The 27,633-nt window shown below is 33.3% G+C and overlaps 1 protein-coding gene across 1 annotated transcript; it reads right to left on the bottom strand.

The window, feature by feature from the left end:
- Nucleotides 1-22,849: 22,849 nt before the first annotated feature.
- LOC133188219 (uncharacterized) lies at nt 22,850-23,533 on the bottom strand. The gene has a single exon (XM_061323595.1). The coding sequence runs from the start codon at nt 23,525-23,527 to the stop codon at nt 22,850-22,852; it is 678 nt and encodes a 225-aa protein (XP_061179579.1). The 5' UTR covers nt 23,528-23,533.
- Nucleotides 23,534-27,633: the final 4,100 nt, after the last annotated feature.

Here is a 27,633-nt window from a genome sequence, read left to right as displayed (position 1 = left end):
TGACCATTCTTGCAATGAAAAGAAAAATGCTTGTTTTGAAAGTTTATTTTGTCGCAAATTTCGCATGTCCTTAAGTGCAGTCATCCTTTAAATTAAAACTTTACTTTCTCAAAAGGTGGGAAGAGGGCTAGGCCACCTGCAACCCCCCCCCCCCCCCAACCCCTCACCCAATAATCTGTGTGCCTGAATGTTATGTTCATATGAGTGGAAGTCAGGTGCAAGTGAAATAACTTTCCAAAACTATTTGCATCAATTTGGAATTTCCCTATCTATTTTTGGTCCAATTTAGAATAAATAATTCCTTATATTGACCTGGAAGGTCACGAGAATCTGTTACAATTTTATGTACTTGTATACCTATGTACAGATGTAACTGTGCATAGGATGAATTACTAAATTATTAAGGATCGATAAAATGATACAAAATATGTATCATCATTATGAAAAAATAAAGATTTTCTTTTATGACATGACCTTGTACATATGTATGCCATATGACATGACCTTGTATGCCATTCCGTTTGCTCTTAAAAAATTAAGCATTTATCTTTAAAAATGCGGATTTTTTTTAATTCCCGATGTAGAATTTAAAAGGCAAGTATCATTGATATTCATTTTCATTTTATAAGGAATTTATTTCATTATTTAAACATTAAGGTATTGTAATACATGGGGGTAATTATTGTAAAATTACAGTCATTTTCGAGTCAGATTTCTCTAATTCCTAGCACATGTACTTGTGGACAGGACCCCCCCCCCCCCCCGAATATAACCTCCCCCCCCCCCCCCGGGTCAAAAAAAAAAAATATATATTTTTATGTCTTTCTTTCATAAGCTATTCTTTTAGTACACATTTACAATGTATTCCATTTGAAAAATCCAGAAAATAATGCAGAATTAACGTTTTACTAAAAAAAAAATCATACCCGCGGTATTATAAAATAGAGAAGGTAAGTCACTTCCATTTGTTTACACTGGACCCCTCTTGGGTATCAGGCCCGAAATATCATTTTCCTACTACATGTCACCAAAATGTGTCATGATACCTTGTTTCGGTAGATATTTTTGTCTTTAATCGTGCTATCTAATTGCCCAGGCATTCCATAATAACCCTAGTAGTCATCGTCAAACGTGAAAAATGCTACAAGGTTTGGAAATGTCAAAGTAGAAATTACGGAAGTGATGCAAAAACGACACCAAGCGTGTAACTCGAGAGTTCCGAGTGTTATAGAATTGAGGGAAAACCAAGAGGTCTACGAAAAAGTTCGGGAAAATTTTAATAAATAAGTCGAAATTGATTCATTAGAATTTAATTCTGCTTAAGATTTTCGAGATGAGTGAGGGTAGTCGTCAATATTCCCTTTAAAGGATGTTATCACTGATAGCAAGTAGCATTTTAAAATACTAAAGGAAAGGAACACAATCTTGTAAACAGCCCCGCTTCGAAGCACAGGTACTTGTGTACATAGGACCCCCCCCCCCCCCCCGAATATACACCCCGGGTCATAAGATATTTTTATGTTGTTTTTTCCCCCATAAATTATTCTTCCAGTACACATTTACAATGTATTCCATATAAAAAAAAATCCAAAAAATAACGCAGAATTAACTTTTTATTAAAAAATCATACCTGCGGTATTATATCCAAACGCTATGACTTGATAGGAACCCTCGTGTTCCATTAGTACATTTATGTATATAGATAAGGCCTCTTCGGAGATCAATCGTAACTTCTCGGGCCTTTCCGATAAGCGGAAAGACAAGCTCGAATATGTTTCGAAATCGTCCATGACAACCCCCTTTTCAAAAACATTGAAATGAATGTTGGGTGGCCTCTAATCTGTAGAGTCTTGTCCTTCCCTTTAAGGAATGTAAAGATATTATTCAAAATATGCAAAGGAGGGGATAATGAACTGAATACCAAACGACTCCATTTTGCATAAAATTTTAACATCCGGTGCTGTTAATACATTCGAGGTGTTTTTCCGAGCTTTCCAGAAAGGAAACATTACAGAAAAGGTCCCCATTATCATTTTCGTGAATTTCCTTTGTGTTTCTCTTATTATGTGATATTAAATCAAACTATATACACCACACTCGGATAACCTCTGGAAATAACGACATCTTACGCTTGACAGCAATGGCCAAAATAATTATCATAAATTCGTTGACTTTGAAAAGCCGTGTCAAGTGCGTGTTTTTTGTTGTATGCGTCGAATCTGGTTAATCTTTAAAAACACATTTTTTTATTGTTTAAAATTTGTTTGAAGCGCTCATGTTGAACAGACTATAGTGTATATTGAGTTAATCCGATCGGGTAGTAGATCACAGACAAACAGACCGACTCATGGCCACTCATGAATACATTTAACAGGGCATTAATATTTGAATATGAATTCCAAACTTCAAGTTTACTTAATATGGTTAAAAAATTAAAATTTTTGCAGACAGACAGGTGGAAATGATGCCCAGATCTTCGACCTTCTGGGGCATAGAAAGTACATGTACATGTAACTTGATGAGATATAATCCCAAAACCTTTAAGAATTCATGAGTTTAGCAAGTGTAACTTTTTCTTTATTGCGTGGAGAGTTCTAAGCTTCACGCAGAAAATATATAAGCGTCTGCGAATTGAAACCGGATGCAATGCAGCTTGCACATGCACCCGAGTGCTTGACAGGTCGCTAAGACAACTTGCTCTTAGGACTATGCACCCCAGTCAGAATCGACTCACCGTCGGGAAAACTCGTTATATTCACACGTACATGTACATGTATAACTCGCCTAAGCACATTTATTTTATGTGATCGACTTACACGAAAAGATTACACTTCTTTTAAAAATCTAAACAACAATTCTAAATACCATATAGGTACAGTGTATATATTTAATTTGCGGTTCTAATTATAAGCTCGGAATCTTGATTATAAAAAAAAAATTGTTATAGCTTTGTAAATTGTATGAAATATAGAAGAAATATTTAATATATTCGCCAATTTAGAGAGGGAATATCTATGATACAAGTAACTTATAGAGAATGAAGTGGTGGTGAGTTGGGGTAGGGTTGCTGATTCATATGATCTGATAAAGTTCACATCCACTTCGATCCCTTTATTCTGAGGTCAATGATCAAGCCAATATTACAATTAATAATAGATGTGTAGATCATAAGACTGACCTTTCTTCCCCCGCTTTTACTGAAAGTGGGGGATATTATTTTCGGTCCGTCCGTCCGACCGTAGGGCTGTCCGTCTGTCTGTAACATTTTCGTTTCCGCGTGATATCTCGAGAAGCTTTTGGACTTTTGCAATGAAATTTTACACAACAACTTCCCATGGCGTTAGAATCCTGTAGATTTTGAGGTCGAAAGATCAAAGGTCAAGGTCGTAAATTCATAAATTCTGTCTGTTTTGACACTTTCGTTTCCGCGCGATATCTCGAGAAGCCTTTGAGCTCTTGCAGTGAAATTATATACTACAACTCCCTATGGCCTAAGAAAGACCCCAATTGACTTTTAGGTAAAAGGTCAAAGTCGTAAATTCATACATTCTGTGTGTGTGTAAAACTTTCATTTCCGGGCGATATCTAAAGAAGCATTTGAGTCTTTGCAATTAAATTTTATACCTTAACTCCCCATGGCCCCGTCCGCCCTTCTTAAAGTGCCCCCCTCGGACCCCCTCCCCCCTTCCCGATCAGCGCATGCTTTTTTTTTTTCTTTTTTTTTTCCTTAAGCGTGGGACACAGTTTCTCTGAATTAGCTTGTCATGATTACACCACAACAGCATGTTATTCAACATCAATATAACATTAATTAACTGTACAAATCACAATTCTTTTTTACTGGTAAGAATACAATTCAATTAAAAAAAGAGAACAAAATCAATATTCAATACAGTCAATTTATTCTAACAGCTTGGTCAATTTCGTATTACTTTGAATTTAAAGTCGACCTTCGAAACGTTTGGGCCGGAATGTGTCGAGCACATTCTGTCGTCGGCGACAATATGTACTGTGAATATTTCCACATTTTGTCGCCGATATTTTGTGTTGAAGAATATTTACTAAGGTCGTGAAGAAAGAGAGAGAGAGATATTGAGACACACAGAAACAGAGAGAGAGAGAAGGATAGGCAAAGTGTATGGCAGATAAATAAGTAAACAAGCTGTATTTATCTAGCATAACTCCCAATAATGTAGGGGAAAGGTTTTGGTCAGAAAATTGTGTCCAGGATTGGTGTATATCACTATGATATGTCAAGATACCGTATTTCTTGAGATATCTGATAAATCAGTCTAACCTTTTTTTCTCGTTGTATATACATGTACTTCGATATAGATTTTTTTTCAGTAGTAATGATTATCTGGAAATTATTTTCGCGTTATTCTTATTCATGTGCCGATACAATTGGTGCTGGGGTTAACATATTTTGCTCACCTGAGCTGAAAGCTCGTGACCTTTCCGGATCACATTTTGTCTGTCATCCTTCTGTAAACTTTTCACATTTTCAGCTTCTTCTTATTATAAGTAGATCTACTTCTGAGACAATTTCAACCAAACTTGCCACAAAGCATCCGTGGATAAAGGGGATTCAAGTTTGTCTAAATGAAGGACCATGCCCTCTTTCAAGTGAAGTATAATTATGAATTAGTGAAAATTTAGTGATATCTTTTAAAAATTTTCTCAATATCCACTTTGTCAGAAAAGTTAAAATTCATATTAAAGCTTTCTTATAAAGTGTAATTCAGTTTTTTTTAGAGCATGTTCCTCGGGGAAATGGTGGGGCTACAATAGGTGATCAATTTTTTTCATACATGTAGAATAATTCTTTCAAAATCTTTTAAAATTCTGAAATATGCATACTTTTTCTTTTCACTTGCATCTAATAACGTACTGCCCGACTATTGCATTTTCACGTGACCCACAATCATATATATATGTAGTACTACATAATGCCGATGTCGGCCGCTAGTGAGTGTGGATCGTAGTTGCTGATTTGAGGGAAGAAATTCTGTGGATGCTTTAGACTGAACTGAATCGAAGTGCAATTAACGCTAATCTTTATATTTCCCATGAGAGTAGTGCGAGGCAAATGATGTCAGGAGTTTTGAGGAAAGGATGCAAACTTTTACAAAATTCATAATAAAAACTTTAAAACTTTATTCTGATAGAACAATATGAGGGCTTTCAACATTTTTTTTGGAGGGGGGTGGGGGAAGTAATGATTTCAATATCCTACGTGCTCAATAACAATAATGAGTAAAACTATAAAATAAACATATGGCAGGAAATAAACGAGTAAATGATAAACAAAATAAAATAAGAAAAGAAATTAAATGTTCGAAACTGTAACCCTTAATTTGATGTTATAGAAAGCACAAGTACTTATTTTACTCCATTTCATTGAGCATGCAAGTAATACCAATTAAAAAATACATTTTTTTCCCATACAAATATCTGGAAATGTATACGGGATGGAATGGTCTGATTTAAGGGCATAGATGGAAAGGAGAGTGTCTGTGAAAAAAAAAGAGAAATGTGCCTTTGAATGCATAGTAGAAAAGGTGTAAATAGGCCATATTTCCCTTTTTTGAAGGGGTAAGTGAAATATGAGGGTAGGGTACATGTAACATGCGGTGTTTTAGCAGGACTTGTACAACTATGGATTCTCCTTAAATTCAAATATTTTGGGGCTTGAATCAAAATAAATTCTTCATTAAATTGAAATACATTCCACATGTAAGAAAAGAAGAACGCATGGTAGCAAAATAACTGACCATATTTGATACAGGAAATGAATGCTATAAATGACATTCGAAGGAAATATTTGTTTTTTATTTTATTTTTTCCCAAAGCTTCTAGCTACAATCAATTTTCTCGAATCATTCTTAGGAGAATATCAGTAGCACTTTTATTGTGTTCAGCTCAATGCTAAATTGGCAAGGAATTCTTAGGATGTATCTGACAGTGAATATCGCCACCCTTACATTTTTTTTCGCCGGCGATAATATGTACCTGGCTACCCTTACTGTACATGTCGTTCATTGATACAAATTAACACCGACGCCAATTTGAGACTTTTTTCCCTTTATGAAGAATGGACGATGGAATGTTCCCTGCATACATATCGGCACATAATGTTGTCGGTGATAATACAATGTAAGTGCAGCGAACTTTCTGCATATTTTATCACCAAAAATATCGTTTTAAAGAATGTTTTACTGGGGTCGGAGAAAGAGAGATTCTTTTATTTTTTTTTTTAAAGAATCCATATCTCTTAAGATCAACCCGAATACACGTTTTACATGCAATATGACATTTTATTGCAGCTGCTTCCACGGAGTAAAAAATGACTTGTGCTTGAAAAAAAAAATGATTTGTCATTTAGTGAACATGCAATCTTATGAAATTTAAATATTTGATTCTCGATTTGAATACGATTTTCGTGTATACTCACGCGTATTGATGTACACAGAGAAATTTTGATTTATGAACTTAACAGTAGCTCAACTCAGTAGCTTATTGAAGTATGCCTACTAAACAAGTCTGTATGAATTACACGTCAATAATATACATATTTTATATATAGTGTGTAAGTGTTTGAAAGTTGCCTTGTATTTCAAGTTTAAACGTAATCCAACAGAATTATTGTTGAACACCACAAATTCTGTATCAGATGTAGGTAATTTCGGGAGGGTTCACGCTTCATTAAGAAGCTCCAATGGATCGATTCCCTCTCTGGGAGCGTAATCTTTTGATTTGAACTTTGAAGCGACATTTCATATCAGCAGGTAGCCCTATAGAGCATACGGATAACATAAAAGTTTCTGAAGATATTTTATAGGTTTGGGAGTCTGATGCACAAACACTACATATAATATGTCAAGATGACACTATTCTGACGTTTGAAATGAAGATACACTTAATTGTTCATTCAATTGTTAATAAAATTTGTTTAAATAACTGAGCCCATCCATGCCAAGAAAAGGTACGCATTCTAGCTGTAGAGCGAACTCAATAAAAGCCGACTTAGCGTTAATCTGTGATTTTCCCCCAGGGAGATGTGCGCGAGGCAATTAATTCATCAGTTTTGAGGGAGGGATCTTAAGTTTTACTGGGTTTAAATAAAAGCTAGAATACTAATTATTTAGAAGCCTTTGCACCTTTTCCCCCGTTTTTTTTTTTTTTTTTTTTTTTTTTTTTTTTTTTTTTGGGGGGGGGGGGGTCCATCCAAATCAAATGCGGTTAAAAAAAGTAAAATAAAAGGAAAAGAAAAGTTAAATTAATTATAGTAAACTAATTGTTCATTAAAAATTAAATGCCTTTCAAATTTTTAAGTATTTCCATATCAAAATATTTTTTTTTCCTATAGTATAAATTAACATCGGGCACGATGAACTTGGTTGCGCCGTATTATGGTATCATACCGTCAATTGTAGTTCCATACATATAAAATTATTATTTTTTTCTTTTGATTTTTTTTATTTCTTTCCAGTCTATTTTTACAATTTTGGTACCTGTGCCTGAGACATTTTACGTACTTTGTAAATAAATAAAGGTTTTTGACAGGAACTTTTTTTTTTCAGGGCATAGGAGGCTACTTCTTGGGGTAGAAGTTTATTTTTCTTTAACTAAGAAAACTGAAAACTTAGGATCCACCCCCTCAAATCCGCTGCCGTTAATTGTCTTGCCAGCGTTAGGGGAATATGGGTGATTTGCATCAATTACACTTTTATTGACTCCATCGCTGTGGAAAACTGGACGGGATTTCTTGGCATGTTTAGCAGAAATAAAACATGTTTGCATATGCATTAATATTTATAAAATATCCTGTTTACACTATAAACACAAAGTGCATGTTATGTATTATGCTAACATGTATCACACCCCATTTGGTGTTTGTGCTTCTTCTACAGAAAAAGCAGATAAAATGAAACGAAACTCAATCTTCTTATTTATATATGGTTGGGCAGTATCAGGTACAGAGTCCCTGAACTCTCTGAATGACAAAATAAATTGTATTAATTAATAATTGATAATTGACGAAAGTGAATAACAGATGTCATGAGTTGTTTTACAAATTGAGTCGAAGACTGCATTTTAAATAAACAATAGTTGTGTCACTCAAAATACCTACTTCTGGCCATATAATCATTATACCCCCGCTTGAAAAGCAGGGGGGTATATAGTGATGGGGGTGTCAGGCCGTCAGTTTGTACGTCCGTCCATCCGTTACGCTTTGGGGTACACTGTACCCATCTCTTATCCGCAACCCCTCTTATACCAATGAATGAAATTTAATGTGACTTTCACAGAATCTTTCTTACATAGTGCTTTTGTGCACCTCTTATTTTACTTTTTGATCGGACACATATTTTGGGTTTCCCATAGAAAAACATGGACTTTGCCATTTTAATTATATGGGAGGCTGGGAGATCATTTTGTGAGCTCATAGAGAATGGTTCTTAGTAATAAACTGTAAAATTTCCATTAGCATAAAACTGCATTAATTTTTTTAAATGCTTATTATAATTTTAAATATAAAACCGTCATATACGGAATTACACAACAAATTTCTAAAAAGGTATAGATTTCATTGTGGAGAAAATGTAACGCTTATCCAAAAATGCAGCAGTTCTAAATACATCTTTTTTTATTTTAAAAAGGCTGTTGTCACACTTTTATAGGGTAATTTTAATTTTAATCTCTGAAGAGGAGAAAATCACCCCATATTGGAGAAATCCGGAATGTTTGACGGTTTTTGAACACACGTAATTGGAGAAATATAGAATCTCCCATGCTTTGTGGTTGGATACGATTTTTATCCAACGAGTTGTGTGTTTTATCCCCGAGCCTTAGCAATTATTTTTATCACATGTTTTTTAATAACTATCAATATTTTAGATTGTTTTTATGTTATGAATCCACACTATTTACTTCATCATTTTCATGCAAAACCCATTGTGACGTCGCAGCAGTGGTATATATGATAAAAATATCTAATGAGTGATATCCACGGGATAAAGTGGTAAACATGTGATAAAAATTGTTTCCCATTTCATACACAGGTAAACCTTAACAATTAATATATACACAATCGATAAACTGTAAACGTGTGTTTAATTTTGCAAAACAAGGGCTGATAATTGTTACCTTACAATTAGTATGAGGAAAAATCCTAAGAAACGTGTTTCATAAACACAGAACAAAACTGCATTATGCATTATTGGAATATTTGATACTCTTCAATTATATAAATGTGACGGTGATGATGCGGGGGTGGGGGGGGGGGGGTTAGATTTTTCTGACCAAGAATTCACAATGTTTTCAGTATAGAATTGATCAAGTATGGTATGCATTTTCTCAATACCTTGGAACTTAATCATCAATTTCTACGGGAGAGAAGGGGAAAGGAGGTTGAAGAAGGCCGAATTTAAGCTATTTATCTACCTAGCCTGTTGACCAGGCACCCTTATAATCTGAATTTAGCTCCAAGCATAAGCGTAATCACAGGGGAAGGGCAGATGAGGTTAGTGTCCTATCTTTTTTTTTTTTTTGAGGGGGCAATGGAATCTTTGTGCCCACACCTACACTTCGGGTAAAATTGTACAAAAAGAAGATATAGTAACATGTTTACTAGGAAATGCTCGTTGTAGGTTTCAAATTGTAAAAAAAAAAAAAAACTGTTACTTTATTTGCTTCTCAAATATTTTACTCAGTTGACACCCCCACCACTTCCACTTAATGACTGCGTCTTTGGCAGGTTTGTAATGGAAAAATGATCTGAAAAAAGGATACATCGTACTCGTCCATTCCAATTTTTTTTTTATGAGCTACATACCTTCAATTACAGAAACGCGTCACGAATAACATATTATAGACTTTTTTAAGCACCGTCAAATCACTAAATATAAGAGACAGAATTTCATGTAGGGAATGCCCCCCTTTTCAAAACTTGTGTACAGACATGTGGAGTAAATTCATTGAATCTTGATTTTGGTAATCTTAGATTAATTTTATCATTATTTACCCAGTTCTGTTAAGGATTATAACAATAATAACTTGATTTATAAAAATTGATAGTAGTGTACTTCATATTTAAGTAAGAGTTACAGCAGCATAGAATATTTAAATAATAATATATAAATGGTGCCTGTTTTGGAGGGTAACAGTATACACTTATTTCATGACTACAAGGGAAACAGTCAAACTGTTGTCCCGAGGTAATTCGGAAGACCTGGGAAACTGTTGCCCGAGGCCGAAGGCCGAGGGCAACAGTTTCCCAGGTCTTCCCCATTATCGAGGGACAACAGTTTGACTGTTTCCCGAGTTGTCAGGAAATAAGTGTTTTATTACCTAATCTACTATATAATTTCTAAAAGTAATGATATAAACACATCGACAAAAGTTTGTATTTCTTCTTAGTATTTTTATGCACTAATAAATTGATGTATACATGTATTGTTTAGAAAACAACATAATGATGACTTGAAGGTTTGACTATAACACGATGAGTCGGACGTTTAAAGCAAATATCTATAGTGTCAGTGAAAGGAGCCTACATTTTTTCAAAATTACCCTCAGAAAAGGTGTTCTTGGCCTCTTCTTTCAAATGATATTAAATTGAATATACATTTATATGGGTATCAGGATTACTCTTCTAAAAATTGTTTCAAATTTATTGCCATGAAAATGCTTCAATTTGTACATAATTCAATATTATGGCTGTAAAGTACGGGAAATTTATTATGATGTCACAATGGATCAGTTCAGTCATGCAACAGTTCATTCTGTGACTGGGTAAACAGTTTTGGCTGTTTCATGATGTGCAAAAACATTAAAATGAATCAGAAAACAGTTCAAAATGCCTATTTACAATTTATATAGTAGGTTAGGTAATAATTGAAATTGAATGTTACCCTCCAAAATAGGCACCATTTATTTTATTACACTGAATGTCTTATTGATTTAGGATGTCAACAAAAAAATTGTCGATCGTTTAGAAAACTTTCAAACTCCATGCTTCTATTTTTCTCAATAAGAAAGCTTCGAAAAAGATTTACCGACTTCTTTATTTTTAATTATTTTTTTTTGTTTGATACTCGAAAAATCCTTTATCATTTAAAGTTTGTTTCGTTCGCGTATGTTGTTTTCAAGTAAGCTACATCGGACGCAAGCTTTTATTGACGTCAAGTTTATTCGGCTTCTTTCAAACGCACAACTGACGTTTTGGGATATCTACGGCAAACCGTACGCGCATGATTTGCACGCATGTGACATTTTCGTAATGTTACCCGCTGTCAAGTGTGTTGCAAACGCTGAAGGTAACATTACGGATTGTTAAATGCGTCTAAACCAATCAGATTTTAGTGTTTAACAGGAAAGTATAATATACAGTTTGTTACATTTTCAACAGTGAAACACTGTAATATTTATTGAATGAGAGTGATATTTTTGGAACTCTCAAAAGAACGTTTTATTTTCACATTGTGAAAATAATGCTGGTTTCACATAGTGAAAAAAAAAACACAACCGAACGCGCCACGTACATGTAATACAAATGGGAACTTATGGGAAACGATCCCGGATTCTTAAGAGAAGGTTTATAGACCACGGAAAATATAAAAAAAAATTATGTAGTTAAAAAGAATTAACTGTGTCTCAGGGTCTGCATTTCATTTCCGATCTTATTGAAAATCTTGAACTTTTATTTTCCGGTGTTCTATTCTTTTCATATTTGGCCATAAAATTAAACTGGAAACTTTACTCGATATAAAATATGTTTTTAATGAAAGGTCTTCTTTGACTTCTGTATTAATATTCCATGAAGAAATACATGTATTGTATATGTTTAGCTTATGTGATTTAGGTCTGGGATGGCCGTTCTTTTGTTTGTCTATTTTTCTGTAAATACATTTTCGAAGTGCTACATTTTCTACAGTTTTCGTCCAGTTTTAATATAGCTGCAGAACTGTAGCTCCCCGGAAAAAAAATATTGACAGACCGGAGAGCTACAGTGCCACCCATTGAAAAAAGTGTATATTTATTGCGCACAAAAAGTGCGCTTTTTCTCGATAAATTTCTCTGTGTTTTTCAAAGTACCATCTCAAAATATTACTACCCGTGTGTACCTAACATATTCTTTTACTATTTCCACAACAAAACATTCCTTATAGCCGTTGTAAATAGCCCTCCTGGGTCTTAGATATAAACCGTCGAAAATTTTGCCTATGTACACTGCCATTTTGGGCGGCAAGATAATGCGGTCCAACGCGCTTCGTGCAGATATCAAATATGAGAGTTGTTGACAGAAATCAAAGGAATATTTTAATATCGAGCTTTTCTGCAGTTAAGGTAAGAATTTGGAGAAATTTATCCAAAACTGAGCGCAACTTTTTGTGCGTAATAAATATACTGTTTTTTCTATGGGTGGCACTGTAGCTCTCTGGTCACCCATCACAATTTTTTTTTTTCAGAGCAGCGAGCTACAGATCTGCAGCTAGTTTTAATAAAACTTGGAACATAAGTTAGTAGACTACACAAAGATAGAATTTATTAGGCTTATTATATGTACTAGGGATGTCATCGAGTATTCGAGTACTCGACTATCGTTCGGACATAAAGACTATCGACTAAATATTTTTTTTACTCGGTTACTGACGTTAAAAATTTGCTATTGTAATCTAAATTCATCTATAAATCGATTTTTTCTTCGGCTGTTATCAAAGCTTAGACCCTTTGATGTGCGAACCAAATTACTTTCAACTAGAATGTTTACGTACTTAAATTCTAATTAAATAAATTCCATAGTGGAATTTGCTGTTTGCACAAAACTTGCATAATTAAGAATTATCACAGGCTTTTCTTAAATTTTGATTAAAAAAAACAGTCTAACTGTTCCGCTGTCAAGCGGATCAATACATGAGTTGGAATTATAGACACGATTGATCGTTCAATTACTTATACATGTATTAGCATCTGGAGAAGAAATTACAAGCCATAGTTAGTATTTGATAAAGTGAACTTAAGGACAAGATATGCGGTAAAGATTTTAATTTTAATTGATATACAGAAGCATAAAGTATAGGTGTGACAGTGGCTTGATTTGCTATTGAGTGTACGAGCATTTTGACAAGGAATTGCAGACTAAAGACCCCGGTTATTCGGCTAGGCTACCCAAGTAAAATTGACATCCCTAATACGTACATTTTTAAAGATACGTTTATATGTATATACATGTGAAGGAAAAAAACTGTTATTATACTAAAATGTTTAAAGTAATTGTGTTGAAATAGAAACATGTTAATGACTTGGAATATACGCGGAAGTCTGATTTTGCCATCTATGAGATCTTACACGATGATCTGTATCTTGGGCCGAAACTGCAAGTATCCGAAAAAGCATGAGGATTGAAAATCTTTAAGCCAAAATTATGTGTTTTCATCTGCATCCCTCACTGTTTAAAATAATATCCTTACGCATTACAAATATTTCATAAAAAGTCAATGTTTGGTAAATTTTCAAGAAATGTTTTGATGCTTATGTAGTGTTGTAATGATAAACTGATATATCCTGATACAATGTACGTTTGGACCAAAGTCGGTACATATAACCGGTCAGTACGGCAATCCAGAAAATTCCTTTTTATTTGATACGGTTTATAAGTTAAAGCTGAACACGATTCGTAAAGGGAAGAAATCTAGGTTTGTCCACCATATTACTTTGCATTTTCCGTTACCTGTACAGACCCAAAATAAGCAGTTAACTTGGTCACAGTTTAATGTAATCAGTTTTCACCGGTTACGTATTGTATTCTACATAGCTATTGTAAAACTCTAGGGTAGCGACAAAGGTAACTCCTTCCACGGCAGAAAACAAAGTTACCAAAGAAACTTACATCAGTTGCACAGGTCAGTGAAAAACAAACACAAATACACGTAAACTGCAATAAAATGTTTGTTTGTTTGTATGTTGTTTAACGTCCCTCTCGAGAATTTTTCACTCATATGGAGACGCCACAATTTGCCAGTGAGAGCTGCGAATATTGTCCTATACTCGGCACTGAGGGCCTTTGAGCAGTGAGGGATCTTTTTCGTGCCAGCACCTTCTGCGACACGGGACCTCGGTTTTTACGGTCTCATCCGAAGGACCGGTCTCCACGTCCCACAGTGGGATTCGAACCCGCGACGTAAGGATCAACTCGTTACTCCGCGACTCTAGACCAGACGCTCTAACCACTGCGCCATGCGGGCGACGCAATAAAATGTAAACAAAGGTAATGTAAGATAACCAACAGTAACACTTGTCATACATTCCACGCAGGTACCCCTGACAAGAAAACAGTCAGGTATAACAAATGCGAAAAGTATACCCCGTTGCTTATATCGGAGATAGGAAAACTAATATGGCGTATGCATTTTTACGAGTTGTGCTTTGCATTTAAAAGCAATAAACGCAGTCTTTTTTGTTTGTTTAAACGCATTAATTACTGCGATTAAAGAGATGGATCATGTTACAAAAAACATTAAAAATACCCAGTAGTATATTTTTTTTTATGCAACACATAGAGCTTCATTAAAAATGGAAAGCGTATTTTTAAGTCCGTTGGATGGGACATTAAATGGTGCCCCGTGTCAAGGATTACAACAAGATCGTTTCTCTGGATTTCGAAAAAGAGTAGGCTCATCGGGGGCAGCCAGAGAAACCAAAACTTTCAAAAACTGATCATTTAAACAGAATAATCGGCGTTAAACATTAAACAAGCAGTCAATCATTTCAGAATATAAAGATTTTGCTGAATTTCAGCAGAATGGTTATAATTATATTAAAAAAAATTAAATGTGGGGGTTTATGTAATTTTTTTCTTTTTTAATAAATATTATTAAATGGTGTCAATTTTTAGCATAAAGTGAGGCTATTAATTAATCTGGACTTTCACGTTTCACAATAAATTTGCTATATTTTTCACAAGATGATAATAACATTCATGGCAGTTAATTTGATGAATAATTTGGGACCAAGATAAAACATTTCACTGCACAGAATAACTCTGTGTGCAACTTGCATGGAAAAATAGGAATTCAAACTTAACAGTGGTGTAAATTCTTTGAAAAAGAAAAATCTCATTTTTTTTCTGAAAAAAAAAAAAACTTCCGCCAGAAGATATATTTCCTCTCCTAATGCTTTTGGTATGGAATTTAATCTTGGAATTTTAATTGAATATAGTTTAATTGGCATTGTAGACTCAAAATTTATTGAAGGAACTAAAATAATATGCAGATTTTTTTTAATAGACATCATACCAAAAATATGCTCAAAATCTGAGGAGCGAACCTCTTTAAACGCAGTTTTCTCAGCGGGTCTCCGTTCAATCCCTTACTCCTAAAGTTATACCAAACCTTTTATAATTTTTGATATTTTTTTAACTTACAGAACAGATATGAAAAATGATATATATTTTTCAATATCAACATACATGTATCACGAATTTCTTTTTTTAATCTGTGTGTATCGATACCTATATCGTACAAAATAAAGTTGTATTCAAATTAGGTTGGTTTGTGAGGAAACAATAAAAGAGACATAGCCCGCCCCAAAATCCTCTCTCAGGATCAAATCTTAGAATCATCCTTCAATAATAATCCCCTAAATAATGACCATGATGACCAGTTATCAAAATTAACTTTATTGATTCTGTTCACAATGTACATGTCAGATATCACGTCGTTTGCATTGTCGGTTTTTGATACAGAATACGATAGATGTGTTCGGTATAAAATTTATCACTTCTTTATTGAAAATGTCCTTCCATTGTCAAAATTCGAGAGTTGGTAAAATGGGTTAGTGCTGTCGGACCTGTACGGGCAAATTAAAACCCTGGTTGTAAAATATTCTTCGTTAATACTCAGTCAATTGAATTGAAATGGGTGGATTATGAAGGTCGATTATAATAAGAATATTTATTAAATGGGATGTTTAACTATTAGTAATTCTAATTGAATAATATCAAAGTTGTGTAAAATGGGAGTAAAATTTCTTGTCAAATTAGACAAATATTTCCTTTCAAATACATTTTGTTGAGTGTGTTCAGCAGATAATATTAGTCGGAATATTGCAGTTTTAAATTAGCCTTTTGATGTTTGTTGTGTCGGCATATATCCATCAAAATTCATACAATCTTTAAAATCTTCTTAACTACTGTACATTATGTAAAATTTTTCACAGGGTGCACCCCCTTCCTGTAAATTATTAGGACCAATGCACAGGCACTTGACGCTTTAAACCTTTCTCTTCAATGATAAGAATATCATCATATTATAATGATATTATGGTATGGGATGGACATTATGTGATGAATGAAGTGATTATATACCGGTTTCTGGGTCACTGTAAAAATGTATATATCGAATTATGGGATAACTATATTCACTATACCTGTTTGTGGGTCACTGTATATATGTATATATCGAATTGTGGGATAACTATAGTCACTATACCTGCATGTTTGTGGGTCACTGTACATATGTATATATAAATATATTGTGGGATAAATAAAGTGATAATATGCCACTCTGAGGTTCACTATTTTTAAATATGCATAAAAACTATTGGATACGTAAGCATATATATAGATTAGATATATCTTGTTAAAAATCTCATGATATAAGGTTGATAAGCAGCTCTGTGTTGAAGAAATAAATAATACATTTTGGGATGGACATTATGTGATAAATTTAGCAATCATACCAGTTTGTGGGTCACTATATGTATATTACGAATTGTTGGATAAACAGGCGATTACATGAAATATATTGTGAAAATCTCATAACATTAATTTGATAACTTGTATGTTGAATAAAGAACAAAATACGTTATGGATTGGCCATTAAGGGATTTAAACGCGATGATTATACTTGTTTCTGGTTAAATAATAATTACATTTAAAAGAAATTCTGGGATAAGGAGGCGTTTAGATAAAATATCTTGTTAAGAATCAAATAAATTCGGCTGATAAGTTGCATAATGAATAAATAATTAATCCACTTTCGAGTTGGACATTATGGGATCAATGTATAGTACATTCTAATACCTGTTTGATTTACATGTATATGAGAAATTGTTTGAAAAGTAGGCGATTGCAAGAAAAGTGTAACATGCAAGAGTGTCATAATATAAGGCTAATTAGCTGTATATTGATATATAAAATATTAGTACGATACGATAAACATTATGGGATCAGTCTAATGAATGCACCAGTTTGTGGGTCACTACATGTATATCTAAGAAATTATTGGATAAGTATAGGTGTTATGCACAAAATAATATTTTAATAATGTCATAATATTGAATAAATGAATAAAATATGAGATGGACATTACCGGGCTAAGGTAATGATTATACCTATTTTATTTCACTTTCTATGCGTATATAGCAACTGTGGGATATGTAGGCGCAGGGATAAAATATCTTGTTAAGAATTTCTAATATATGGCTGATAAGCTGTATGTTGAATAAATAAATTATGGTAATAGTAAATATATTATGGTAACGGACTGAATTATGGGATAGATGAAGTGATTATACCTGTTTGTGGGTCATTGTATATATGTATATAATGAATTGTGGGATAAATATAGTGATTATACATGTTTGTGGATCCCTGTATATATGTATATAATGAATTGTGGGATAAATATAGTGAATATACATGTTTGTGGGTCACTGTATATATGTACATTGTATATAATGAACTGTGGGATAAATATAGTGATTATACCTGGTTGTGGGTCACGATATAAATATGTCTATAATAAACTTTTGGATATGTAAGCATATACGTAAGATATTGTCTTTAAAATCTCATAATATAAGGTTGATAAACTCTTTATTGTTTAAATAAATAATTCACGAATGGAAGGTCATTATGTTATAAACGTATTGTGATCATAGCTGTTTGTGGGTCACTATATATATACATGTATATAACGAATTGTGGGACAGGCGATTGCATAAAATATATAGTGTAGAATCTCATAATATTAGTCTGCTATCCTATATGTTGAATCAATAAAAATACGTTACGGATTGGACATTATGGAATCAATGCAGTGATTATACCTGTATAATTACTTTCAAAAATAAGAATTCAATGCTTAAATGTGGTTCACTATATATATGTATATAAGAAAATCTGGGATAAGTAGGTGTATAGATAAAATATGCCGTTCAATATCTAACATTGCTTAATGAATAAATAAATTATAAATAATACATTGTGGGATGGACATTATTTGATTAATCATCTTTCTCACTATATATATGTAAGAGATTGTGGTATATATACATATATATATATATATATATATATATATATATATATATATATATATATATATATATATATATATATTGTGGGATATATATATAGAGAGAGAGAGGATATCCCTAAAATATCTTGTTAAGAATCTCATAAATCGTATATCGCAGTGAGTCATTAATATGCAATATGACCCCAAAATACTTGAAAAGTAATAATAGTTAAAATCTTATATTGAATCCCTCAAAACTGTTCTTAATGATTCATTCTATTTTGTACATATGTAAATATACATATATATATATTATTTATATCAAATATTAATTCTTATGTCTTACATTGTGAAATCCAGGACATGATATATATAGCATGTGATAATATTGTGGGTCATAATATTCATAAATAGAACATTGTGCGATGTATATACTTTATCCCACAATGCTCTATATATATGAAAATAATGACCCACAATGATATACAACATTTTTAATCTTATCTCAAAAATTATATTATATATTATATAAGGACCATATATAACGCTTAAATCATGAATATGACATAGCTATCCAATGCAGAAATGCGAGATCCCACAAACCTGTTTAGAAGGTCGTTGCCCACAAACAACCTCATATACCTATATATATATATATATATATATATATATATATATATATATATATATATATATATATATATATATATATATATATCTCCGTGTCAAGGCGATTTCGTGTAAAGTAATGAAAAAAAAAAATAAAATAATTACATTTATACGCTCGTATTTTAAATATTTAAAACAATAATATATTATGTGTCATTTCTATTTTTCATTATGATTTATTGAGCAGACGTCTACATGCATCTCTAGATGGCCGTGATTATACTCGGACAAGATCATGATGATACAAAGATACATATTCATATTATTTGTTATAAATTCAATTTTCAGAACTTGATATTTAAGTAATATGGTGTTATAGTTTTTATTAAACAGACAAATATGAGAGAGAGAGAGAGAGAGAGAGAGAGAGAGAGAGAGAGAAATATTCAGTTTTAGCCCCCCTCCTTTCAGGCTTCACCAAATGTTTGTACCTATATCAAACAAAAACTCGGAAATTGTTTTCTAAATATTTCAGACAGTGAAAGTAACTTTTTTTTTTTTATCAACAAATCATATCCATTTGTTTGACAGTCATACTCGTTTTTTATTTCCCTGCTTCAAGTTCACACGAAGTCCACGTGCTTGTCCTGTCAATCAAAATCATTCGACACTGTGCAGGTGTGAAAGTTTCGTCACATCGAAGACGAAGTGCGAGTATTTCCAACAAGTTATAATATTTATTTTTATCATTTCTAGATTTGATTCCAGCATTTGAATAATAAATTAGTAAAATACATTACGCTTTAACACTTGAATGTGAAACATACTCTCTGCCAATTTCAAATACCACCGCCGACACGTGTACATTTTGATCTACTATTGTTTTGTGACTTTTTTAGATGCATGTTTGTTTTGAAACTGAAATTTTTGTTCTAAAAAAGACCGTAGCTTTTTTTTTAAATGTTAATTAAAACATTCTGGAAATATGGTACTGACTAAGTCACCGATTTAGGAGGAAAGGGGGGGGGGGTATTAATCATATCGATTAGCTAACATATAAAGTTACGGTGAAGAAAGTTTTTTTTTTTCTCTATAACTATAGACTTTACACATTACAGTAGAGAAATTCTGTAGTGCATTACATTTTAAATAAATATTTCCTTTAACTATACTATAAATTTAATTCGTTTTAAAGATAATAAATTAACAGGATATCCGCAGTACTATGTATAACTCTCAGAACTAGTACTAGTTCTATTATATTTTCTGTAGTAATTGAAAAAAAAAAACGTATTAGAAATAAATATTTTCGTAATTTTTATCTGCGTAATAATTTGACTTGAATAATTATATCTCCATTAATGATTTGCCGTCTTTAACAAAACAACAAAATGTTGCAGTATTTGCACATTGCCCTTAGTTAAATTTAATATTTCAGCATCGTTCTACATAGGTACAGAATGTGCTTGTAACAACATTTATTTTCCAGAGTAATTTAATAAATAACCTAACAGCTAAGTTAAAATAATAAAAATATATATCGTAGATATTTTTCCTCATGAATTAATGATTCTTCAAACACGATATGTTAGTTAATAAATTTAAAAAAAACCTGTAACTCTTTAACTACAAAAAGATAAGTCCTTTCACTTCGGAGTTCCGAATGGCAATGAAAACTGAACGATAGGTGAACGCTGAACGCAAGGTGAACGCAAAGTGAACGGAACGAAGAGCGAACGCTGAACGCTTTGTGAACGGTGAACGCGAGCGCACTGTGAACGGTGAACGCAAAACTGTGAACGGAGAGCGAACGGTGAACGCACGGTGAATGAACGGTGAACGCACGCTGAACGAACGATGAACGAACGGTGAGCGAACGGAGAGCGAACGGAAAAATGGGAAAGTAGAACGTTTCAGGGACTGTAAAAGTCGTTTCTTGAACTGTGAAATTGATTGTTTTGTTTTGTGTTGATCAGAGGTGTTCCTCTTATGCCGAATAATTTCACACTCGATTAAGCCTTTAAAGGTAGCATTAGGGTGTGCACTACTGCGATGTAGGTACATACATGTAAATGTTTCGGTGGGTTTGATGTAAATTTCGAAGTCTAAGACTCCAGTCTGTTGAAATCTCTGCCCTTTGTGTACTTTTGTGTCCAAGAACACAGTCCCATTCATGTGAATATTGTAAGTAAATTTTAGGTATTTGTGCTCCAGATTTGCACGTTCAATAAGCTGCAGCATTTCACTTTCTGTGGCATCCATGATCATGAAATTGTCATCCCTATATCTGAAGTGAGTTACAATTTTGTTTCTATTGTTGTATTTTTGGATAATATTTTCAAGGATATCGAAAACGAAGAGGAACATATATCGGGGGAGGCGAACTGCTCCCATGTTGGCCCTTCGTATTTGTTAATACAGATGCAGTGGAGGATTTAAAAGTGTCAAAGTTAGCCCTTACAAAATCTCTAGAAATCCAGGAACTTCCGGGGGCTTCCCCCCCCTGGGCCCCCACTAGGGCTTCGCCAGACCCCATGCCTACTTTTTGCTTCAATTCCTGGATCTGCGCCTGATATGACCATCAAATTCAAATTCGTTGTTATCAAGCAGAATTTTTAATTATTTAATTAAGTGATTGGTATCTGGGATTGGTATTGTAACATCATTTTGTTTTAATTTTGTGAGTGCTTTTGCTGAAGATTGGATGAGTTCCATGGCTGTAATGTTTATATACATGGAAGTTACGTCATAAGTTACAAGACAGTTATCAGGTAACAAGTGTAGGGATTCAACTTTGTTGATAAAGTCTTTGGTGTCTCTAACATATGTGTGGTATTTTTGTACTAATAGTACCAGGAAGTGATCTACAAAATGGCCGATTGACATTGCAGGAGAAGAGCATTGAGAGATAATTGTCCTCCCTGGTATAATCATTCCGAAGACCTTTTGAAATTTATTTTAATTTAATTAAATATTATACTTTTCTCAAAATAGAAAACACGTTTTGTGCTGGTGTATAGAGGGTCCTTAAATTCAAAGGCTAAACCACTTGCAGTTAAAAAGAAATATGAACAAATATAAAAGTCTTGATTATTTAGAATGGGTTTAGTCACTAAAATGTTTATTTTGCAATAAGTGTAGCTTCTACAAAGCCATGTGTTTGTAAATGGCGAATCCCACCTCTCACATATACAAGGGGGTGTTTCACAGAGGGAAATGCAAATCAGTTGACATGCATTAACCAAATTTCCATGTAGGGTGCTTTTATTATTCAGATTCTTAGTTGTAAATTCAGTAGAACTTGTCAGCATTTTCATTCTTTGTTACAAAAGGAAAAACCAAGAACTATTTTCTATGAAAACATACTTATATTCCATTATGAAGCTTACATGTTTAAATATGAAATATACAACACATATAATACAGTAGGAGTTCAATGTGTTATATTTAATAGTAAACAAATCATACAACTGTTGTGTTTCATTTGTAATCAATTGATAAAAAGACAAAAAAACTTGACACTGGCATATATTAAATATAAGTATTGACCAAAGCAAATAAAAATCCAAAGAAATCAAAGCAATACTTCAAAGAATCTGATGTTAAGTGTATTCCAACAATACCAACATTACAATTCCTAGTCTTCGAAGTCTCTTTATGTTGGGCATATGCTTACTTCAAAATGAAATGATAAACTGTATCAAATTGTAATACTTGTCAATTGCTGTGGATTGATTTTTCCCTGTAAAGTTCATTCATAGCAATAAATTACAAATTTAAAGTACTTGTTTATAGGAAAAAAGAAAAAAAAAAGGTACAAATGTTCTCTTGAATATACAAAATATTTTTGTCTTTTCATTTTTTATTGCTTATTGATGAAATAATGTTCACAATTATAAAAAAAAAAAAAAAAAAAAAAAAAAAAACTGCACTAATCATTTATCTTTCAAAACATTTTCAGCCTTTGATTCTCTAGATTTCATCTCCTTGGGGTTCAAGCAAATGTAAGAATTAGGGCTAATGATCCAATAATTAATCACATTGCAATGTGGGAGATTCATGCCTCTTTCATCTACGATGTCATTCCAGATCATCTCCAGAACTGGCAGGAGGGGAGAAAATCCTCCTAATTTTGCAAGTTCCTCATTGTAACGAAATTGTCGATCAACATCTCCCATAAAATGGGCAAAAGATGGCGGCTTTCCTTCCTTCAGACGGGACTGAAAATCTGCTTCGCTATCTGCTTTCATTTCCTCTTTAGATAGGAGGTTAACTTTTCCTGCGAGCATTAAAGCAGCAAGTTTTGCCATTTCATAGTAATGGGGAAAGTATAACAACTGCCGAGGAATTCCAACAAAAATCAGACTGGGATACTCGATGTGAAACATATGCTTGTATAATGGTTGAATGCGCTCGTCTTTAATCGTTATGATGTCTTCCTTGAGAAAGGGGAATGAGAATCGATATCCGGTACAGAATATGACTGCATCAACCCTTTCAGAAGTGCCATCGGAGAACACTACCGAATCTTTTGTCATGCGGACAAAAGGAGGTCTTTGTTCGATTTCCTTTGGAAAGACGGAGGGAATTCTTTTGGATTTCGTCTGTGACATGCAAACATCTTTGCGAGAGATATAAAACTATACATGGGTTTAAAAATGTATTAATCAGCTATTTGAACCAGTATCGCAAAAAAGTATGTGATAATGATATTATGAACCAAGACATATATTTTTTTTTTAAAATACATTGTAAAAATGTTATACATTTACAGAAAAAGCCGTCGTTACGCAGTAACATGTTAGCGTTTTCTTTCCAAAATTTCGATAATTAAATTAGGTTTTCGATAAAAAAAAAAAAGGATATGAAGAGTCAATCCTGTAATCATAAAAGTGAATAAGGGAAGGTGTATTAGGCTCATACTTTTTTTGGCAAACTTTGTCACATGCATTGAAATGTCCTCCCCCGATCAGTGACAGCCAAGGATAGCAACGCGAAGACCGTCAAAGTGCTCCTCATATCTAACCTCCTTGCTGTGTATTATTCTTCTCTCAAACAACTCCATTCCTGGGATATCTGGTGCGTACTCATTGGCATCATGTCTAAAAATTATAGAAAAAAAAGAAAAAATCTAAATATGTTATTTTTCTTAAAAAATAATTAGAATGTATAATTATTAACATTGGTTACTTTAAATAAAGAAAAATGTTATTCTTATCAAAATTAATAAATTAAAGAAAATTCAATGAAAAAGAAAAAAAGAAGAAGCCGAGTTTCTCAAAGGAACATGTGGGACCCATTTTCGGAAAAAATACAATAAATAAATCAATAAATAAATAAAAATAATAAAAATCATCAAAAAACTATAATAATGTCCCTTAATGATGATAATAACAGGTGACTCTAGATCTCTCGAAGTTCAAGGGACCGTAAGAAAAGTTCGAGAGATCGGGGGGTTCGAGAGATAGAAAGTGAATAAGGTCCGGAATTTTCAGGTCCCATCATCATTGTTCTGCTATTATACACACCGGAAGTATATGTTGATAATGTCATTACACGTTTCCATTCGTATTTTACAGGTAAGTCACTTGATTTCAACAAAAAATGATCGTATTTTGAATAAATAAAATCCGATTATTTTAATTTTCAATATTTATTTGTTCTCATTTCATGATTACATGAAACCTGAATAGTAATTGTCGATTTAGCTATCCCCCGGGCTTGATCGGTCCTTCACAAGATTGTTCGTAATCGGTATTCATTTCTTGAGATAGGATTTCTTGTTCAATGTTTGCCAAACTAGCTGGAATTGTGTAGACTCTAATAATATTAAAGTTCATAATCTCTGGAAAATTACTGACACGTCCCTCAATTATTTTCTCAACATTATCGTCTCGTCCAGTCAAAATAAGTTTTGAAGCGATTTGTTTATAATTTACAATTAACCAATTAATTATATCAACACTCGGACGACTCACAGGTGTATTATCATCCCAATTAACACGTCTATCCCAGCCCCAGGCGTTCACTGTTATTCAGGTAAGTCTAAGCTGCATTAATTTTACGCTTGATTGACGTGTTTACCTGCGCAATCAAAACTTCGAGAGACAGAGAGTAAAAAACAATGAAATATGTGTAACGAGACCCAGGTCTTGGTTTGAGAGATAGAGAACTTCGAGAGACCGGGCGTTCGGAGAGATCAGGACTAAATTTGCTTAGTTATATAGAGGGAAAAACGGGACCGGAAGTTCACTTCGAGAGATCGGAGTTCGAGCCATGGAGCGTCACCTGTATATAAAGCACAGGGAAATTCACAACACAGGGATACCCCAACCGCCCAAACCCGGGATTTAGCTTGACCTGTGGAACCAGCTATATCCTAGCAGATGCAGGAACAACTACTAGAAGGTTCTCCCAACTAACAACTAGCGATGGCGATAAAATTCTAATGTCTTCAAAGTTATTGAGAATGAAAGTGAAATACAGCATATTGAACATAAGTTTTATTAGAGGATTTCTATTAATACTCATTAAACAGATTATATTTGTTTTCTTTTGTAACACACCTGCACTAACAATGAACTCCGATCCCTAACCAATAGAGCTGCATTAAGTAAAGAATTAATAATCAGAAAGCACAAATTTACAGCACAAGGATACCCACTATCGCCAAAACCCGAGAATGGAAAGAAGGTAGTTGAACATTTGCTTTTTTTATTATTATTACCGAAACCCATTGAACAGATGATATTTTTAGTATCTTAAAGCACTTTAAAATGAATACCTTAACAAATATAGCTGTCCTAAGTAAAGAATTATCAATATAAAAAGCACAGGCGAAAAATGCAATACAAGGATACTCACTACCACCCCAGGCCGGGATTGAACTCTCGACCCGCGGAACCTGTCTCCTAACATTTTAGAATAAAGTTCTTGACCGCTAAATCAATTTGGACTTGATTTTGATGGCAATGGAATTTCCGCGGAACTCTCCACTTCATACTGTCTTTGAGAGTGGAAGTGTGAAATATCTATTTGATCAATAATTTTATCAGAGGATCATTACCAATATCAATGACATAGAGAAACAGTTTTCTGTCTAGTGTAAAGTGCCGCTGCGAGAATTCCATCGCCATCAAAAGCAAGTTGATTTTAACTTGCCTATTTGGTCACGCGGTATTGTATGGTGTTCCTACACTACAAGACGACAGGTTGTAACGGTAGTGATTGTCCTTGTATTGTGAATCTCTCTCTCTTCTTTCTGAGAGAGAGAGAGAGATACAGAGTATTAAAAAGAATCCTTTATGAACATACCCATTACATACGAGAACAGAATCAAACACTTCCGTTTTGATCTCTGACAATTTGGTTACAGGAGAAAAGGTCACCAACCATTTAACATGGCAGTTTTCCTGGACTTCTTTCAGCGGCCTAACGTCTCGAACAAAGGTATGTGTCTGTAATATGATCAGTTCAAAAAGGATGCAAAAAATAGCGATGCATTTCAGACATGCATGTAATTGTACTAGAAGACTTGGTATGTGGACCACATACTTTTAATATTTACGTCCATATGACTGGGTACTTTCAGAAACAAATCAAGACAGTACCTATACTGAAAATGATATCAGTGTAGCATAATATTATAAAACTTTAAAAGGATTAAATATCATTCTTTTAATATCAATGGAAATAAATATTTGTAATGGAATTTTTATCACAAACATCACAACGAAAAGAGTACTGGATACTCTGTACGGGGTCACTGATTTTGCTGTTGTTATAAAAGTATACGTCTTTTTGTACCGCAAAACATTCATATCCTACATGTAATAATACCACCAGAATTGCGATTATATAGTTTAATCCTATAATGCCAGTTTTGAATGAACATACTTACCTTTATGAAACGTCTGAGCTTGAAGTGGTCCACGAACATGTTGAGATATTGCAGACATTGCTGGCGTGATATAAAGGATGTAGTCCATTCCTTAGGATAGGGGAAACCTGGGAACTCCTGTAGTTCCTTGGGAAGATTTATTCTTTGGAAAAGGTAATTATTAGTTAAGAAGCAGCTCATTGTTATAACCATTACAGAACCAGACATTGGTAAGTACACATCATCTGATTTAGTGTCCAAAATAATTAATTTAAAGCACTGTCGTAACAACGAAATTTGTCTAAACGTAAAGTTAATTACGTGAGGCTCCTATAGGCTCTAGTTTTCTTGCAGTTCATGAAAGTTTGCCGACAGTTTATTTTTTTTTTTTTTTTTTTTATTTTATTTATTTATTTATTTATTTATTTAAGATAGAAAATACAAAAATAAAGTTCAAGAAAAAAAAATTAAGTTTGCTTCAAAAGTTTAATTAAAATTTTCTGAAGGGTGCAAAGCATATACTATACCCAGAAATATACATAGAGCTTTGTTTCGAAATTTATTTACACTAAAAAAAAATAGTTATTTTCCTCTCAACCTTTACAGTATGAAAGTGTTGATCAAAGAGATTTGGGCTACTTTACTATTTGTAAAATCAAACTTTTATTATTTTGTCTTTATCTAAGAGAGACGTACAAGTACAAATACTAACTTCAGGCTGTTGTATAGAGGAGAGTGTATCGGGAATCCGAAATCGTCTTTCTTTGTCTGGTCAGTGTAGTTCCATAATCCACAAGGCCAAAAATTACGCTCAAAGGCAACAGGTTCAAAGATTTCAGG

This window comes from Saccostrea echinata, unplaced genomic scaffold (genome assembly GCF_033153115.1).
Source record: "Saccostrea echinata isolate AGI-Se365-2 ecotype Australia unplaced genomic scaffold, CSIRO_AGI_Sech_v1 ptg000016l, whole genome shotgun sequence".
NCBI classification, from domain to species: domain Eukaryota; kingdom Metazoa; phylum Mollusca; class Bivalvia; order Ostreida; family Ostreidae; genus Saccostrea; species Saccostrea echinata.
Note: the sequence above shows the minus strand (reverse complement) of the source record. Positions and strands in the feature narration are given on the sequence as shown.